A 20244-nucleotide genomic window follows, 5' to 3' on the forward strand; every position below is an offset into this window, starting at 1 on the left:
CAAAAGGTCTTGCATAGGACTTAATTGTTGCTAAATATTTCCTCCTAATGAAACAAACGGCCCGTTTGGAGCACCCATAATTAGAATCAGCGCTATTATAACTGAGTACTGATGATAATCTTATTTAAAAATGAAACATTAATATCATGGCACAAAATCGCATAGGATAACAAGATTCACAGGATGAGCTTCAATCCATATTATAATATTTTTATCAGCTGTTTATCCAGTTTAGTTTTAGGTTGCTTTTTTAACAAATGTTGTGACCCTTTTTGACAAGGATAAAAATTTGATTAGATTTGATATACCTTTATTAGTCCCACAAGGGGAAATTTCAATTTGACATCGTGACCACCCTAGATAACAGTGATAGATATTCTATTTAACATCTTAAATAAATATTGGACTCTCTCAGGGTCACGTCCACCCATCAAACGACCCTGAGCTCCTCCACAGTTATTAGAGCCACTAGAGAGCACTTTTTTAAGGGGAAATATATATCAAGTTGGACAAAAGATGCTTATATTTGACTGCAACTGAGTTTCTAAACACAAAGGAATGCCTTTATAACTTACTCGATACACCTGAGGTTGTACAGGGGGTTTTACAGTGTAAGATAAACCTGCCTTTTGAAACCCCCATTTGGCCACAAAACAACACAGAGTTTTGCACCTTTTTATAATGACTTCCTCTAGCTTTACAATACAATGAAAATACCACATGTTTTTATTACATAGTAATCTCCTTGCAATGTGCATTTGCATGTATCTGGGTCAATCCAGTGCCGGAGCTGTCAGGACTGCGTTCACACAGCGGTGTCACTGAAATTAATGCAACGGTTTGTGTTTTTCATGCAGTAAATAATCCAAGAAAAGAGGTGAGGGGTGGGGAAAGTCTTTTCTTCTTGTTTGTCGTGTGGAAAACAACAAAAAGTATATATTTAGTCTGCTCTCTCTCATTCCGCCTCTATATCATTTTCACTTCAGGCGAGTTTACAGGTATTTATTTTAAACAGCTTTATTTTTCTTTCTGTTATCGAGATAGATCGATTAAGACTTTGATAAAGATATAAAATAAAAAAACTAAATGTGCATTGTCCATTGTCACTTAGAGGATAAGCATTTATTGTATTGTAATCTGCATGTGTATGTTCTGAATGATTTTTTATTTATTTTATTTTTTTGCATAGATGACAAAAGTACTCTCTTATAAACACTGAATCCTAAAAATCTATGTGTAAGCAGTGCTGTACATTTCCAGCAGTTCAGAGATAGGACACTGCTATAAATGGAAAGATTTAAAGGGCTGTGAAACTGTAAAGTTGAATGGCTAATAAATTGTTTAAAGCAACACTGCAGTATGATGGATGAGTGCAAAAGACAGGAGGAGCTGCTGAGTGTCAAGTATATGGGAGGAGAAGACACAGAAGGAATGATTCCCGTGGATGTGTTGCCCTCGTGTGGTGAAAGCTAGAATAATTTTACCGTAACTTTCCTAAAAAGCAAAGCGAAGTGAATTTTCAAAGTGAAATTTACCAAAAATGATCAGTAAAATGATTTTGGCAACATGATTTCCGTTATACATCAGATTTGCTGTCTTTTTTTTATGCTGCTTTTATAACTCAGTGTCTCTCTGGGATTGATAAAGTTCCTGTGCTCTGTCGACACAGGAACCACTCCACTCAGGAACCAATCCCAACCACTCCACCACCATGGTTGATATTTCGTTTCGTTCATTTTGTTGTAAGTGAGAAAACTTACAAATTCATCAGAGGCCCAAATAATTATTTCTCCTTTTTCCTTTTTACTGGAGGCTGAGTCTTCACTAGTTTTCTTGGCTGACGTTGGGGTTGAGCTAAGGGTTGGTGAGACTGCCACAGGTTAAAGTCTATTATCAAGTTATCCAGTGAATGTCGATAATCTTCTTATTTGTTTACATAATACTTTCTTTTAAGGGGGCTGCTGGTCCCAGACAGACACATTTTCACAGAATCACGTACATCACATAAAATCATATACAAGGTCTTGAATAATCAGGCCCCATCTTATCTTAATGACCTCATAGTGCCATATCACCCCATTAGAGCATTTTGCTTTCAAACTGTGGGCCTACTTGTTGTTCCTAGAGTAGAGTAGAGAATGGGAGGCAGAGCCTTCAGCTTTCAGGCTCCTCTTCTGTGGAACCAGATTCCGTTTAGATTTGGGAGACAGACACTATCTCTACTTTTAGTATTAGGCTTAAAAGTTTCCTTTTTGATAAAGCATGTAGTTAGGGCTGGATCAGGTGACCCCGAATTCTCTCTTAGTTATACTGCAGTAGGTGTAGGCTGCTGGGGGAAGTAGTTCTCCTTCAATCACTATTTCTAGTCACTATGTGTAGACCTCTCTGTATTTAATCATTATTTATTACTATCTCTGGCTCTCTTCCACAGCATCTCTTTCATCCTGCCTTCCTCTCCTCACCCAAGCCAGTCATGGCAGATGACTGCAGTTCCCTGAGCCTGGCTCTGATGGAGGTTTCTTCCTGGTAAAAGGGAGTTTTTCGTTCCCACTGTCGCCAAAGTGCTTGCTCATAGGGGGGCGGTCGCCCCATGATCAGAAGGTCAGTGGTTCGAATCCACTGAACGGCTACCCTGAGGTACCCCTGAGCAAGGTACCGTCCCTGCACACCGCTCCCCGGGGGCCTGCTTAGTGGCTGCCCACTGCTTCACTGAGTGAATGGGTCAAATGCGAAGAAAAACAAAAGTGATTTCCCCACAGGGATCAATAAAGTATACAATATTATTACATGACTGTTGGTGTGATTTGACGGTGTATAAATAAAATTGAATTGAAATTCAGGTTTATTTAAAATGTTTAATAAAAAGAAACCCTCAGTTTATTTTGTAAATGAAAGACAATGAACTTCAATAAAAGGACCATCACATCTTTCACTAAATGTTTACTGTATAGGATGAGCACACCGAGTTCATCTTGAAGGGTGACAGATGGTTCTGAGAAACTAAATTACTTCCTTGTTTTACTTTTTTTCTAATTTACACTTTTAGTTCAACTAAAACTACAAACTAAAAATATTATACACAAATTTCCAAGTACTTAATTGTTTGGACGGCACTTTTCCACTTTTACTGACGACTCAAAGCATTGCACACGTTTACATTCAAATCAAAATGATCTGTTTTTATTTTGGTCTGTAGAGCTATTTTCCACTCAAGTTTATTTTAAAATTACTTACCCAAATAAAAGTTCAACTTTTAGAGTTTAATCTTAAAAATAAAACTCTTTAGACATTCTTTTGCAAGCATGTCCTATAGGTCATGATAGGCAGTATTAACGTAGCTCTTTAAAAGTAGTGGGAATAAGTGGACCAGAAAAAACCGGCAGAAGCAGGATAAACTCAACACTTGAGCCCTGCGTGAGTTCAGATGTAAGTGCGTTGTGGTATAAGGAAACACTAATTCATCATGCTGCTGGTGGTTACTCACATATGCCCATGATGAAAGTGTGAAAAGTCTGACAAGAGTGAGTGAAAAAAAAATTACCGTTAACACAGAGTTGAGATGAGGTGAGAATTCCTTAGAATTATTACATTTGGCTTGTTTTAAACATGTTGAAAGCTTTTAAACATGGACAGAGATTTTGCTAAAATACATCTGCACTATAAAAGTCCACTGTTTTTGAGATTTACCTTAATTTATTCTTGACATGAATGCATGACACACTTAAAAGACAAAGTATCCTACCATCAGACTGGATTTTAAACCTGTGACACCAAGAGAAATAATACATAAAAAAAAGTGAGAAAATTTCACCCGCTGTCTGATTTTTGTTTACATAAACACATTTTCACTGTAAACTGATGTAGAATAATATCAAACTAGAGCATCAAACTCACCAGGCAAGAATGTTTGATGCTAAAGTTTTTCTGGCAGAGGCTATCGAGGCTTGTTTCTACTACGGAAATAAAGAAAAACAAATAAATTACAAGGCGTTTGCTGTTGAAATTCTCAAGTTATTATCAAAATTTGGATTGATTCACTCAAACAGGTTTTTTCCCCTATTTTTCATTTTATTCAGTGGTGCAAACAAACCTGAATAAGGGAACCGCTAAATACACCAAATACATATAATGAATGAACTAATTTCATCTTGAAGAATGGCACGCTGGGAAACTGAACCATTTCCTCACTTTTCTCTTAAAATAAACTATCAAGCATATTTACCATTTCAATTTCTATAAAACATTTTATCCATTCTCAGTTATTTTAAGACCACCTTGCACGGCTACAATCAGAGCCCCCTCCTTTAATTGATATACACTCCAAATATTTTTGACATGTTTCCAAATAATGAATTGTTTGGTCTTTCTTGGACTTTTGGAGTTTTAGGACTGGAACTTTTCTAGTCTTCCTGAACACTTAAAAGTCTTTTACCCATCATTTAGACAATTTGTATCAAAATGATGGAATGCCAGTTCCAGTCCAGGTTATTTTGGTGTTATTTACCCATTTTTTGATATTTAGGTTGAGCTAATGTAAATAAATCATGTTTCAAAATCCAAAAAACGTCAAAAATCCATAGAATCACTCTCACAAATCACATTTTTAAAACTTTATTTGACCAGGAAATGTAACTGTTTTAAGCCAAGACAGGCAGGATCAAACTAGTTTCTTCAGTGGTGGCACTAACTAGACCACAAAGCCGGCACAAGCAGGATAAACTCGGTGCTTGAGACCTGTGTGACATGAAAGATGTAATCACCACAGTGGTTACGGTTGAAACATCGATACTGACGGTGAGAGCTCAGGAGATGTGACAACACTGATATAGTAACAGGATGTTAACGTATAGCCACCCTCAGTTGAGCTCCTTTGGTTGTCAGATGAAGTGCAGTGTAGAAAAATCGTTAATTGAACAGCTTTTTGAAAAGTAAAACGAGTATTTTTGTTTACATAAACACATTTTCACTGTAAACTGATGTAGAATAATATCAAACTAGAGCATCAAACTCACCAGGCAAGAATGTTTGATGCTAAAGTTTTTCTGGCAGAGGCTATCGAGGCTTGTTTCTACTACGGAAATAAAGAAAAACAAATAAATTACAAGGCGTTTGCTGTTGAAATTCTCAAGTTATTATCAAAATTTGGATTGATTCACTCAAACAGGTTTTTTCCCCTATTTTTCATTTTATTCAGTGGTGCAAACAAACCTGAATAAGGGAACCGCTAAATACACCAAATACATATAATGAATGAACTAATTTCATCTTGAAGAATGGCACGCTGGGAAACTGAACCATTTCCTCACTTTTCTCTTAAAATAAACTATCAAGCATATTTACCATTTCAATTTCTATAAAACATTTTATCCATTCTCAGTTATTTTAAGACCACCTTGCACGGCTACAATCAGAGCCCCCTCCTTTAATTGATATACACTCCAAATATTTTTGACATGTTTCCAAATAATTAATTGTTTGGTCTTTCTTGGACTTTTGGAGTTTTAGGACTGGAACTTTTCTAGTCTTCCTGAACACTTAAAAGTCTTTTACCCATCATTTTGACAATTTGTATCAAAATGATGGAATGCCAGTTCCAGTCCAGGTTATTTTGGTGTTATTTACCCATTTTTTGATATTTAGGTTGAGCTAATGTAAATAAATCATGTTTCAAAATCCAAAAAACGTCAAAAATCCATAGAATCACTCTCACAAATCACATTTTTAAAACTTTATTTGACCAGGAAATGTAACTGTTTTAAGCCAAGACAGGCAGGATCAAACTAGTTTCTTCAGTGGTGGCACTAACTAGACCACAAAGCCGGCACAAGCAGGATAAACTCGGTGCTTGAGACCTGTGTGACATGAAAGATGTAATCACCACAGTGGTGACGGTTGAAACATCGATACTGACGGTGAGAGCTCAGGAGATGTGACAACACTGATATAGTAACAGGATGTTGACGTATAGCCACCCTCAGTTGAGCTCCTTTGGTTGTCAGATGAAGTGCAGTGTAGAAAAATCGTTAATTGAACAGCTTTTTGAAAAGTAAAACGAGTATTTTTGTTTGTTTGTTTATTTTGTTTAGTGGTTGTATTTGAGGTTATCTGATTGATTGTGGTTTGCACATGTGGTTTCTCCATTTCAACAGCTTAGAGCAGATGATTACGAAAAACATGGCTTCACTAAAGGTAGACATGCATAACCTGGAATTCCTGGAAGTAAAAGAAAAGGGAAAAAAACCGCGTCATTCACTCAGTCCGTGAGCGGGTTGGGCTTCTCCAAAGTTTCTCTCTTCCCCGTTTCATGGAAAGCTGCATTCCTGTCAGTGACAGAGACTTGTATGAACAAGAATGTTTTGCTTATGCGTGCCTATTCTCTAAAATGCAAGCTTTTAAATTTTATCTATACGCCTCGGGTGCTTTTAATAACAATTGACTCAGGGTGAAAAGCGTCTCAGGAAACAGAGAAATGCATTATGGTACCTCACACTGGAACACGTTATCTTAAAGAACGCATGCTTTTTTATAAATAATAACAGAGTGAAGACTCTGTTTTAGCACAGAAAAAAATTCCCAGGACAATCATACATCGAGATAATACAAAGGTTTCGACAGAAAAGGGGAGCGGGAGAGTTTTAATGAAGGACACGCCTCTCTGAAGCGCTCCCTTAAACCACAGCATGTTACAACCCGCGAGGCGAGATGTTATAGTTTGAGCTCACAGGAGCACTGTCAGGGCTGGTGAGCAGCGGATATTTGAACGATATAGATATCACAAAGAGAAAATAAATCGTGAAAAGGTGAGTGGATTATAAACAAAAACACTTAGCACCTGTTTTTTTGGACCACCCAATTTTTTTGACAAGTGAATTTATTTCAAAGCTAAAAAAATCTTAAAATAATTTTTCTGAAGTCAGTTATTGATACAAAATAACATGTTTTTTAAAACCCATCACATTATCGGAATGCTTAGATGCACATTTATTGGCTTTTTCGCAGTTCTTTACTTTTCAGACTTCCTAAAGTGGATGATAATTTTTCATCTCGTTTATTTCGTTCTCAAATAAATGCCTGAAAATAAATTACTTCTTCTCATCATGTCATGGTATGATGACCAACTTCTGAACCCATAAACTTCCATCACTCACGTTTATGTATTTATTTATTTGTGGTCAGTGGGCACAGATACACAAAGGCTTTTACTACGGTGTGCAAAACTGACTCAGAAGCCAACTGCTTGTACTGCACTTCCAGTGAGAGACTGTAGTGACACAAGTAAGGAAAAAAACTTCAACATGAACCAAAGACTGTTGAAATAATGCTCTTCGATGCAGTATTTGCTGTTAATATCAATGTTTGGTGCTTTTTAATATGCTGTTTATGAGATTATGCTGAATCATTTTCTAGAGCCTTGGATGTAAATAATTTAAAGGCTGCAGTACAGTAGTAAGGTGTGAGCCAACAATTGTTTTTATTTTTGAGTTATTTCTGTACAAAAAGATGTAGAAAAAGATGACTGAAGAAGAAATACTTCCCATGAATCATGACAATCCTTCAACATCCTACGCCTATTGCAACCTAACTAAGGGAGGATTCAGGGTCACCTGATCCAGCTCTAAGAATCTGGTTAGATCTAAGATTTTTAGGGCCAAGTACATCACCTCAGTTTTATCTGAATTTAGAAGCAAAAAATTAGAGGTCATCCAGGTCTTTATATCTTTAAGACATTCCCGCAGTTTAACTAATTGGTGTGTATCATCTGGCTTCATGGAAAGAGAAAGTTAGGTGTCATCTGCATTGCAGTGAAACTGTATGCGATTCTTTCTGATGATACCGGATAAAGGACGCGTGTATAATGTAAACAGAATTGGTCCTAGCACTGAACCCTGCGGAACTCCATAATTAACCTTAGTGTGTGAAGAGAACTCTTTATTTACAAGAACAATTTGGAGTCTATTAGATAAATATGATTCAAACCACTGCAGCACAGTACTTTAATATATATACAGCATGCTCTTATCACTGTAATAAAGTATTATGGTCTACAGTATTGAACGCTGCACTGAGGTCTAGCAGAACAGGCACAGAGATGAGTGAAACTCTTCAAAGAAACCATTCCTCTGCAGATGATCTGTCAGCTGTTCAACAGCTACTCTTTCAAAACATTTTTAGATCAAAGGAAGGCCTAAGACAGCTAGAGATGGCTTTTTAAGTAATGGTTTAATTAGTGACAGCTTGAAGGCCTGTGGTACCAATTATTAGAGATAGGTTGATCATATTTAAGATTGCAGCATTAATTACTGAGGCAGCACAGTGGAAGGGTGGTTAGCACTGTTGCTGCATAGCAGGAAGGTCCTGAGTTCAATTCCACCATCAGGCTGTGTTTTTTCTGTGTGGAGTTTGCATGTTCTCCCCGTGTTTGCATGGGTTCCCTCCAGGTACTCCCGCTTCCTCCCACTGTCCAAATACATGCAGTTTGTGGGGATAGGTTAATTGATTAGTCTACATTGCCCATAGGTGTGAGTGCAAATGGTTGTCTGTCTCTCTGTGTTAGCCCTGCGAAGGACCCTCGGGAACAAATTAATTTCGTAAGTCGGGGTTCAACTGTAATTATTCCTGCGTCTTTCAGGATCTTACAAGACGACGCATTGACTATTAAATTTGTCGTCGCGATTTTGATAGTCGACGTGATCGTGACTAGTCGACTAATCGTGGCAGCCCTACTGGGAACACAGGGAACTTGGAGCGTGGAGAAAACACAGCGTGATGGGACTGGTTTCCCCAAATCTCTGACCACAACGCTACTGAATTTTTTTGATCTCTGCTTAAAAGTTGTGTCTATACCAAAAAATCCACCAATTTAAATTAACTCTACTATTTATGCCAAGAAGAATGATCAGATAGCTATCCACAATTATACTAGAAGCTTGTTAATGGCTAGCAAAAGCCTTGGTTGAGGTGAAACTTGCTAAGGGATATTTAAACAAATATTAGTGGAGGTGTACATATATATTTGAATCTGCATATACTTCTGACTCTATGTGGATTAGAGAAAACCCAAGCTTTATAAGTGCATGTAGGGAATATGTCTGTTAAGTATGTATGTTGAAGCTCTTTCTTGACTAGTAATTCATGTTTCAATTGGAGAGTCAAAGAAAACCAATGGGTTTTTCTTTCAGGTTCAAAAGTTCACCTAGCATGAACAACATAAGTGTCTCATTCCTGACTGGCCCAAAGACTACTCCTGACCCTGATGAGGAAAATGCTGTGAAAAATGGCTATTCCACAGCCATTGGTGCCCTCATCTTCAGCTTGGTCTTCCTCCTGGGTGTCCCTGGAAATCTCTTCATTGTCTGGAGCATCCTGGCCCGCTGCCGACAACGCTCAGTCACCACCCTCCTCATCCTCAACTTGGCATGTGCTGATGGGTTCCTCATGGCTCTCACCATCTTTTTCATCATCTACCTGGTCATGCAGTCGTGGGTCTTTGGTAACACCATGTGCAAAATTGTGTTCTACCTGTGCAACTCCAACATGTATGCATCAGTCTTTCTGATAACCCTGATGAGCATGAACAGGCTGTTGGCCGTGGTCTTTCCACACACACTGTATCACCTGATCACCAGGAAGGTTGTGAAGAGGGTGATCCTAGGCACATGGGTGCTAGTGATGGCCATTTCCATTCCTTCGTTGGTGTTTCGAGATGTGAAAGAAGAAACTGATGATATGAATCAAACAACATATGTGTGTGCACCCAATCACACACTGCGTAGACATGTAAGTACACTTGTGTTGGTTATTTGTCTGCCACTGATCTGATTAGATTCATAACCATATTTGTTTCCATTATCAAAATGCCTTCTAAAAACCTTCTGCATGTGAGAGCCAGTGAAATAGTGAATGAGGTATTGAACATGATCACGCTTTGAGCAAAAGGGCCAGAATTCTTCATTCATGACTTAATTAATAAAAGAAAAAACGGTTCTTTAAAAGACTGGTTAAATGTTGTTGGGGAAAAAATGCCTTACATTCTCAGATTAAAGGAGGATATTTTGGTTGTTTGTTTATTTCTCCTGAAATGTAGTATATCTCTGTTTAAACTGTAACTATTGATAAAAACTACCGTGTCAAAAAATACTCTTATAATACTCGACATTTTATTAGATATGATTTCATGAACAATTAGACAGCTAAAACATTTGCCTATTTTAACGGGAACACACTATCTGAAACTGAGAGGAAAGAAATATTGCAGATGTGTTTGTTACTGTGTTTAAGGCCTTGGAAGCTGCAGCTTAACTAGTGTTCAAAATGTAGTTAAAATAATTCAAATTACACCAGACTGCACGTTTTTTAAGCCCTTGAGCCCACAACGTAAATACTGATGTGGCACTGCACAAAAGTCTGAAAATCATTTTGCATTGATCCTTCATAAATGTAGTAATGCTCTTCTGTAAAACATTCCTTCTTTACAAGTAAAAGTCCTCCTTAAGTAAGGTGGCAAATTAGAATCAAAATATTCTAAAACTACATAAAGTAAAATGATTTATTTTGCAGAATGCCCCTTTTCAGATCAAAGACCATAACAACATTACTTGATTTTAGGTCTTCAGATGTTTCATTTTGTCCTCTCATTTGACAAAAAACCCCCAGAGAAGTTGATCAGTTTAAACAGTTTCATAATTTTGGCTCTATTTCTTTGTTTTTCATTTAATATCTAAGGAAACAGCTTTTCTTTATATCCTCTCATGTGCAGGTGAGGTTTGAGTACGCCTTTCAGACAGTGGCAGGATTCATTATTCCTTATGCAATCATCATAACCAGCTACGTTCTCATCCTGAAACGCCTGAGGGAGACCAGGTTTCAACGAAATGTCCGCAGCGAGAAACTTATCCTGGCTATCGTCATAATGTTTGGCCTGTTCTGGTTGCCGTACCACGTCATCAACCTGATACAGGTGTGCAAGGGCATCTTCTCTACCAATAACCCAATAACCACATCAAATCTGTTTGTAAATCGATTATCTGAGGATTCGATTGAATACTGAGTGGGTTGGTGTTTTTTTTTCCACCCAAGGTGGCAGCTGCGTGGTACCCAAAAGACTCAGCAACAAGAAAACGGTGAGTAACTGAAGATTTTCATAAACATGGTGCTAAAGTTAGTGAAGTACAATATTGTCATTTTATGCATTATGTCCAGTAATAACAATACTCTGTAATTCAAAGCTGATATATGTAGTCTGTCTCTGTGCATGCAGTGACATACACCTAGATTTAATTTTTACCATCCAGTAAACTGAATATACTATAATTGTAAAGAGTTTGAATGTGCCACCATCTTCAGTATATAATATTATCAAAATATTCCAAAATCTGGAGAAATCTCAATATCCGGGCTTCATGTGACACTGCACTAAAAGCAGGCAGGATTCTGTTGTGGAAAATCACTGCAGGGGTTCAGGACCACTTCCAGAAATCTCTCTGTGAATACCATGTTCACCTTACCATCCAAAAGGTTGAAGCTCTAACAAACAAGAGACAGAGTATCGTATCGTCACTGATTTCTAGACTCGATTCGATTCCAATTCACAAGGTCCCGATTCAATTCGATCCATGATTCGATTCAATTCAATTCAATTTTGACCCAGACAGTCAGAGATATTATAATTCTGATCATTTATCAATACTGGCACTTGTGAGACTTCATCAGAGATGTAAGCAACACAGAAGATGCCTTTGTGTCAAAGTAACTGAGGGTAAAACACAGAAAAAGATTAAGGAGAGTTTCCTGGCCTGGCTTTTTATAGCAGATAACCTAAAATATATATATACAGTGGGGCAAAAAAGTATTTAGTCAGCCACCGATTGTGCAAGTTCCCCCACCTAAAATGATGACAGAGGTCAGTAATTTGCACCAGAGGTACACTTCAACTGTGAGAGACAGAATGTGAAAAAAAAATCCATGAATCCACATGGTAGGATTTGTAAAGAATTTATCCGTAAATCAGGGTGGAAAATAAGTATAACAAAAATACAACTCAATACTTTGTAACATAACCTTTGTTGGCAATAACAGAGGTCAAACGTTTACTATAGGTCTTTACCAGGTTTGCACACACAGTAGCTGGTATTTTGGCCCATTCCTCCATGCAGATCTTCTCGAGAGCAGTGATGTTTTGGGGCTGTCGCCGAGCAACACGGACTTTCAACTCCCGCCACAGATTTTCTATGGGGTTGAGGTCTGGAGACTGGCTAGGCCACTCCAGGACTTTCAAATGCTTCTTACAGAGCCACTCCTTTGTTGCCCGGGCGGTGTGTTTTGGATCATTGTCATGTTGGAAGACCCAGCCTCGTTTCATCTTCAAAGTTCTCACTGATGGAAGGAGGTTTTGACTCAAAATCTCACGATACATGGCCCCATTCATTCTGTCCTTAACACGGATCAGTCGTCCTGTCCCCTTGGCAGAAAAACAGCCCCATAGCATGATGTTTCCACCCCCATGCTTCACAGTAGGTATGGTGTTCTTGGGATGCAACTCAGTATTCTTCGTCCTCCAAACACGACGAGTTGAGTTTATACCAAAAAGTTCTACTTTGGTTTCATCTGACCACATGACATTCTCCCAATCCTCTGCTGTATCATCCATGTGCTCTCTGGCAAACTTCAGACGGGCCTGGACATGCACTGGCTTCAGCAGCGGAACACGTCTGGCACTGCGGGATTTGATTCCCTGCCGTTGTAGTGTGTCACTGATGGTGACCTTTGTTACTTTGGTCCCAGCTCTCTGCAGGTCATTCACCAGGTCCCCCCGTGTGGTTCTGGGATCTTTGCTCACCGTTCTCATGATCATTTTGACCCCACGGGATGAGATCTTGCGTGGAGCCCCAGATCGAGGGAGATTATCAGTGGTCTTGTATGTCTTCCATTTTCTGATGATTGCTCCCACAGTTGATTTTTTCACACCAAGCTGCTTGCCTACTGTAGATTCACTCTTCCCAGTCTGGTGCAGGTCTACAATACTTTTCCTGGTGTCCTTCGAAAGCTCTTTGGTCTTGGCCATGGCGGAGTTTGGAGTCTGACTGTTTGAGGCTGTGGACAGGTGTCTTTTATACAGATGATGAGTTCAAACAGGTGCCATTCATACAGGTAACGAGTGGGGGACAGAAAAGCTTCTTACAGACGACGTTACAGGTCTGTGAGAGCCAGAGATTTTCCTTGTTTGAGGTGACCAAATACTTATTTTCCACCCTAATTTACGAATAAATTCTTTACAAATCCTACCATGTGAATTCATGGATTTTTTTTTCACATTCTGTCTCTCACAGTTGAAGTGTACCTCTGGTGCAAATTACTGACCTCTGTCATCATTTTAAGTGGGGGAACTTGCACAATCGGTGGCTGACTAAATACTTTTTTGCCCCACTGTATATATGCAGTAGATCAAAAATGGAAGAAAAGCACAAATCAGTATATGAACATTACTGATGCTGCTGAAGTGAAGCTGTGCATTCAGAGGGTTTATTAGAGACACTTAAAAAAACAAAAACAAACAGCGGCCGACAGTGCTGTTAACAATGGTAGACTGGTGTGTAATGGGAAACTGTTCTTGAAGTACACTGAGAGAGAGCAAGAGAGAGAGAGCTGTGCAGGAATTGTGATTTTATAATAATAATAATGGATACTTTATTGATCCCCATGGGGAAATTACTTGTTTTTCTCTGCATTTGACCCATTCACTCAGTGAAGCAGTGGGCAGCCCACTAAGCAGGCGCCCGGGGAGCAGTGTGTAGGGACGGTACCTTGCTCAGGGGTACCTCAGGGTAGCCGTTAAGTGGATTCGAACCGCCGACCTTCCGATCATGGGGCGACCACTTTACCTACTGAGCTATCCCTGCCCCCTTTATTGTGGTGGAAGCAAAACAGCAAAAGTCAGAGCGAATTAATGGCGATGTTTATGAAATGTGAAGCATAGTTTTGATCTTCTTTTGCTGCCAGTCAATTTAGTTTGAAGAGTGACAAAACCTGCAGCTTCAGAAGGTGTGAGCTCTCAGCTTTCAGCCCCAGTGGGTGAGAAAGCCGACATCTCACAGATTCTGAAGCATCGGCTCTGCGCATTGTGTTTACATCTTTGTGTGGAATCCATTTACCTGCTCTCACTTGCTTTTTTAGCTGTTTGGTGGTTGTTGAAATAGTTTTGTGAGTTTTAACCTGAGATTCTGGCATTTCTGGCAAAATACATGTATATTTAAAAGTTGATTCAGGATTTAATGAATCAATATCACTTTATTCAAGCTAAAATTTTAATTTTCTGATTGTAGCAGTCCCCCGGACCAAGGAAGAAATAGAGAGAGCCTCGACGGGTGCAGTAATTTTTACTTTGAGATTCATTCAGAATCTAACAGTGCGCCAGGTGCGCCAATGCACCGTGAAAACTAAACAGAAACACAAAATACATTTTCTTAGACGCTTATTACAAATATGAACTCAAATAAAGCAGAAAATACAACAAAATATCAATTAAGCAAAGAAATACAACTTAAAACATGTACCTCGCTCCGCATTCCAAGGGCTGCAAATTGTTCGTTTCGCTAGAGTCCGGTATCACGCTGCTTCACGCTTCATTGATATGGAACGCCAGGACTGCCATAATGAATTAATTAAATACACCATTAAATAATTAATTAAATGTGGCAATAATTAATTAAAATTGGAATTAATTAATTAAATAAATAGTTATGATATATGTAATTAATTAATTATTGACACATTTAATTAATTATTTATGTATTTCACGTTTTAATTAATTATTGACACATTTAATTAATTAATTATTGACACATTTAATTAATTATTTATGTATTTCACATTTTAATTAATTATTGACACATTTCATTAATTATTGACACATTTAATTAATTATTTAATGATATATTTATTTATTTCATTTTGGCAGTCCTGGCGCCTGGCTCTCATCATGAAATAATTTTATCTGTCAGCCTCACCCATCAAACTCAGGGGGCGGGGTTAACGCTGATCGAGTCAAAACCATTGCTTTGGCCTGGTGGCCATTGTTTCTAGCACACAACAACCGGCATGTGGAAGCTAACAGAACTGAGCTTTGAAAAACCCTGTTTGTGTGTCACCAAATACCGTTTTAATATTTTTTTAGCCGAGAATGTAGTGGTTTAATCTTCATGTGTCTGGTCGGTTTGTCAAGATACAGCCTCTTTGCAAAAGTGTTTCGATGATTTCGGAGATGTCTGCCCAGTCTCACGGCAAAGCGTGGGATAGACCCGCTCGCCTCGCAAGCAATCCCACCGACAAAGCGCAGGCCCCGGTACACAGCTGTAGTAACCCCCGCTGACTTCTTTTACTGAGGTTATATTTATCGATGTTTTATTTCCTGATGTTCTTATGTGTCCTACGTGTTTCAGTCGCCAATTCTGAATTATAACTAACATTAAAAACATGTTTAAGGAGGAGAGAGAGCAAATAAATCTGTTTAACATCTGATCTTTGGGTTTTTGTTCAGTAATCAGCGTGACCTGTGTATAAACGCATAAAAGAGATAACGTTGGTGTTTCCGTCATGTAGTAACTGCTGGCTTTAACTGTACAAAGGTTGTTCGACACTATGAAACACATACAGACTTCATGATGTTCGGCTAATATTTTTATTGTGAATATTAATCATGCTGACCTCGCTCTGTACACCACGCAGCGAGGTCAGCATATCCACGATATCCTCAGCTCCATGAGTTAACACAAAGTTTCCCAGCTGACTATCTAACTGCCAACTATTCCAGAGACGTGAAAATATACAGCATAAAGAAAAGTGTAAGAGACTCAGCAGCAGATTAGAATAACAGTTATAGATTTAATAAATCACCAAATGAATCCAAGAAACGAGCAAACCTGTTCCGACAATTTGAATTTGTATTCCCTCACCTGCAGACTCGCTGCTGTTTAAATGTTTGAAAAGGAAGATTAGATATAAACAAACGTCAAACATAGACTCAGTCTGCCTTCACATTTGATATGAGGCCAGCACGTATAGTGGCCTCAGCAGGCTATTACTGAAATACACGTGCTATATCATAAACTATGATATAAACAGGGAGGTCCTATTAACATGTTTAGTTTTAAAGGACACCTTCCTGCCTTTAGTCTCATTCATGAGCAGTATTCGTTTTCTTCTAACATCCAGAAGTCTGCACGATGTGTTTCATAGTTTGTAACAAGCCTTTGACAGGTAAACATAACATGACCGAAAAAGCAAAAAAAAAAAAAAAAAAAAGAGAGAGAGAGAGAGAGAGAGAGAGAGAGTGTTGACATAAGAAGAGAAAATGCTCTCAATTATGGAGACAGGCAAATGGTTCATTTATGTTTGATGTGTGTTTATTCCTCCCTAAATATCGTCGGTGAAGTTTGCCATGCACGTCAGATTTTCCTGCGCATTTTTATACCTCTGCCAACAGAGAGAGAAAAAAAATCACATTCTAACAGACAGCTGGTGCTTAGAATACAGTTGAATAACTATTAAAAAACAGATGATATTTAGATGATAGTTCAGTCTAACACATGTGCCAGTGAACCATTAAACGTCTGTGAAACTATGCAGTTATGAAACGTAACTTTAACCTCAGCCAAACCGATTTGCTCAGTTGTAAATAAAACAGCGAAGTAAACGTGACCCGACAGACAGAACCTGAGTGAATGAAGTCCAGCGTTTAACCACTGAGAGCTAAAACTCAGCTGAGGTTTGAAAGCTGTGTGCTGGTGATTGGACATCAGCCGCTGATAAAGCTGGCTCGCCTATAAAGTGCTCTGTAAGGAAACAAGCTCCAGCAGCTCTGCGCTCGGGGAAAACACTATATTTACTTATCTTGTGCAGAAAAATGCGCTGACATTGCGTTATATCGAGCACCGGCTGCCCAGTTAAACTGTGACTATCACCAGGTAACTCGGCGTGTTTCTTGAATTAGCAGCAGGTGTTAAACAGCTGACAGATGAGGAGGAGGATGCATGCAGGTAAACTGAGGGTCTGTTGAGCTGATCGCTGGTTTCGTGAGAAAAATGTCAGCTCGTTCTTTATGTTACAGAAGCACAGAGACACAAGACCAGGCGGAAAGAGACGATCGTTCGGTGAAAATGAGAATCTGCGAATGCAACATGTGGAACACGGAGAGTGGAATATGTAAACAAACCGGTTAATGTACCCCCTCGGTGCGCTCTGCATGCTAACTGTTAGCAGAGCTAGTGAAATCTCTGAAAACATCTGAGCACTTTTGCAAGCATGTTCTATGTTGACAACCTGACCAGACATACGGCGCGACATTCGCGGCTAAAACACTGTTAAAAGTGTAGCTGGTGACAGAAAAACGGGGTATTTTAAAACTACACCACCACCATTGCTGCCTGTGATTTGATCTGCATTCTGGGATAACTGGCTGCCCCAAGTCTACACAAGCAATCGATTATCTAGGATCGACCTGTTTTGACTTACTTTGCACGGCAACCAATCAAATGTTAGAGAAGCTGCATGGGCAGCGTTAACCCCGCCCCCTGAGTTTGATGGGTGAGGCTGACAGATAAAATTATTTCATGACGAGAGCCAGGCGCCAGGACTGCCAAAATGAAATAAATAAATATATCATTAAATAATTAATTAAATGTGTCAATAATTAATTAAATGTGTCAATAATTAATTAAAATGTGAAATACATAAATAATTAATTAAATGTGTCAATAATTAATTAATTAAATGTGTCAATAATTAATTAAAATGTGAAATACATAAATAATTAATTAAATGTGTCAATAATTAATTAATTACATGTGTCATAACTATTTATTTAATTAATTAATTCCAATTTTAATTAATTATTGACACATTTAATTAATTATTTAATGGTGTATTTAATTAATTCATTATGGCAGTCCTGGCGTTCCATACATTGAGAGCTGCCTACTGGGAAATGTGCGCCACAAAACCGGTCTGAGCTGGAAGTGCAGCTTGCCGCTAACTAAACAACAGAGCCCTCTACTGGACACTACGCGTAGCTGTTCAGGCTTAGATCAATAAACAAAACTGGACCTTTACACTGATTTTAATCGGAAATTCAATTATCGAAACCCACCCCTAGTTGAGACTCCTCCTCTGGACATGTGCAGAGGAGGAGGAGTAGGTAAACTGGATTACAGATATGCAATAAGGAGCTGCCAGGAAGGAGAAAAAGACCGCAGAGAAAATTCAGAATGAGAATACTTTAATTATCCCTGGGGATTATGCGGTTGCAGAACCCTGAAGGGAGAAGCCAAAAGAATAATAATAAAAAGACTCAGAAAGCATCTTTTTATGGAAGGTCTCCATATGTCTTGATACTGCAGGTGATGATTAAGGGGTCCTTGAGTCACTCTGTACAAAAACAATCACCATCAATGTGAAAAATGCAACTTTAACTTTCTTCCGTGCAGATTGCAGGATTTTGCCGACTTAACCCGAGCGGTGACCTCAGCTTTGTCCTTCATCAGCAGCTGTGCTAACCCGGTCCTCTACACCTTTGCCGGTAAATCCTATATCAAGAATAATGGCTTTGCCTTTATGGCTAAGCTGTTTGAGGGAACATCATCGGAAACAGGACCCAAAACCACCCGGTTCACAGCAACAGACGATCTGGGAAAGAATAACGTTGATTCTGAAAATCATACACTGGCTTCTACTCAACAAAATCGATGTTGAATTAACTTAATGCACTTAACAGACTGTATATAAATGAGAACATTTAAAATTGTGTAAATCTTTAAACGGAATATGTAGCTTGAGCATTTGAGGCTACAGACGATAAGCACCAGCACAGTATATTTAGAATCTGATAACAGAGTTTAAGTGAAAGTCAGAGGCACAGACACAGCTGGGCTACTTTTGCCTGCATGCACCTGAATATCTGTAAAGTGTATAGGACTGTACATACTTTTTTTTGTGTGTCACATTATGTGTATGTGAGAATGCTACCTAACATAGAAAGCAGACTCAGCTGAGTGTTTTCATGCTTAGTGTGTTCATTTATAGTCAGGTGAATGAATGAAGATGGGACGGTTGGGGAAGTTTGCGAAGTTTGGCCTTACACAGAGACACAGATTGAATGGTTTATATGACACTGTGTGGGATGTGTTCATGTGATGTGTGTGTGTGTGTTTTAAATGCAACGGTTAAGAATTGTAAATGGCTGTACCCAAAAGGCAGACTCACAAAATAAAGCTCAGTAGGTTGATTTATAATGATATAACTATATAAAATGAGCTGACAAAGAGTGATGTAGCCTAGGTGGGCCTAGGACGTAGTCTAAGAGGGTCATGAGAGAGAAAACAAGTGTAAGTGATGACTTGCAGGGAGGAGAAAAAAGTTCAGCTCAGAGGAGACATTGTGAAGTATTCCTCAAGGCAGGCCTAATCAAAATTAGGTTTTTGGGGCCTTCTATTACTGTCAGTAATACTGCTTAGTGATCATTCACACACCTACTATTATCCTATTTCATTTTCTAATGTTCCATTATAAATATGCTTGTGAAACTAGATGTGAGAACTTTTTGTTGTTGTTAGATTGAGCTTTAGCACTGTAGATTACAAAAAATCAAAAAAACAATTTGCACACTTGCAGAAACATAATTCAAATAATATTTAGCAAAGTCAGCATCTCCCCCTAATGGCCACACAGAGAAGCAATATACAAAACCTCAAAGAGCTGCACAGTTGCAGCAGTGTTGTTTGCATCATCTTATTGCCAGCCTGGAAAGTTTAACCCATCTATGACTTTAATCTGAATTGGTAGTAAGTTCAGCTGCAAGTGTGCCTGGGATTGATTTACACTTGATATTCAGTGTGATATAATATTGTAATGATTGTTAAAGGCTATTCTACTGTGACAGGTTGACTACCTGTGTGCACTGTTGTTGTTTCTTTAAGAGACATGTTTGGTTGCGCAGCAGGAAATGTCAGTGAGTGTGTGCAGGAAGAGAAAGGGAGTTCTTGTTGTTCGGAGCTGGAGAGGAGTTATACCGGAGGTCTGTCTTAGGGGTTAACAGCCCGTGTTTCTCTACCTACACAATAAACCGTGGTGAGATCAAAACGTCTGGTTCTTGAGAGCATGTGTGAACATTATAATATTAACTAGGATACTGAATGTCATAGGCCAACTAAAATTAACAAAATAGAACAACAAAATTGTATTTACTATAAATACATC

At 38.6% G+C, this 20244-nt stretch overlaps 1 protein-coding gene across 2 annotated transcripts; it reads left to right on the plus strand.

The window, feature by feature from the left end:
• Positions 1-6539: 6539 nt before the first annotated feature.
• Positions 6540-20127, plus strand: LOC309693530 (leukotriene B4 receptor 1-like). Of its 2 annotated transcripts, XM_082512841.1 has the most exons (6): positions 6540-6800; positions 7177-7275; positions 9180-9777; positions 10757-10957; positions 11077-11120; positions 18477-20127. In XM_082512841.1, the coding sequence occupies exons 3-6, from the start codon at positions 9199-9201 to the stop codon at positions 18739-18741; spliced, it is 1089 nt and encodes a 362-aa protein (XP_082368967.1). In that variant the 5' UTR covers positions 6540-6800; positions 7177-7275; positions 9180-9198; the 3' UTR covers positions 18742-20127. The 2 variants fall into 2 exon arrangements, with proteins under 2 accessions (XP_082368967.1, XP_082368966.1); XM_082512840.1 differs by lacking the exon at positions 7177-7275 and having other exon boundaries at positions 6543-6800.
• Positions 20128-20244: the final 117 nt, after the last annotated feature.

The sequence above is a fragment of the Aulonocara stuartgranti genome (assembly GCF_965226115.1).
Source record: "Aulonocara stuartgranti genome assembly, chromosome: 18".
Taxonomy (NCBI): domain Eukaryota; kingdom Metazoa; phylum Chordata; class Actinopteri; order Cichliformes; family Cichlidae; genus Aulonocara; species Aulonocara stuartgranti.

Coding starts and splice junctions, on each gene's coding strand:
- LOC309693530 (XM_082512841.1), top strand. CDS start 9,199: ATGAACAACATAAGTGTCTCATTCCTGACTGGCCCAAAGACTACTCCT. Junction 9,778..10,756: donor ATCACACACTGCGTAGACAT/GTAAGTACACTT, acceptor TCTCATGTGCAG/GTGAGGTTTGAGTACGCCTT. Junction 10,958..11,076: donor ACGTCATCAACCTGATACAG/GTGTGCAAGGGC, acceptor TTTCCACCCAAG/GTGGCAGCTGCGTGGTACCC.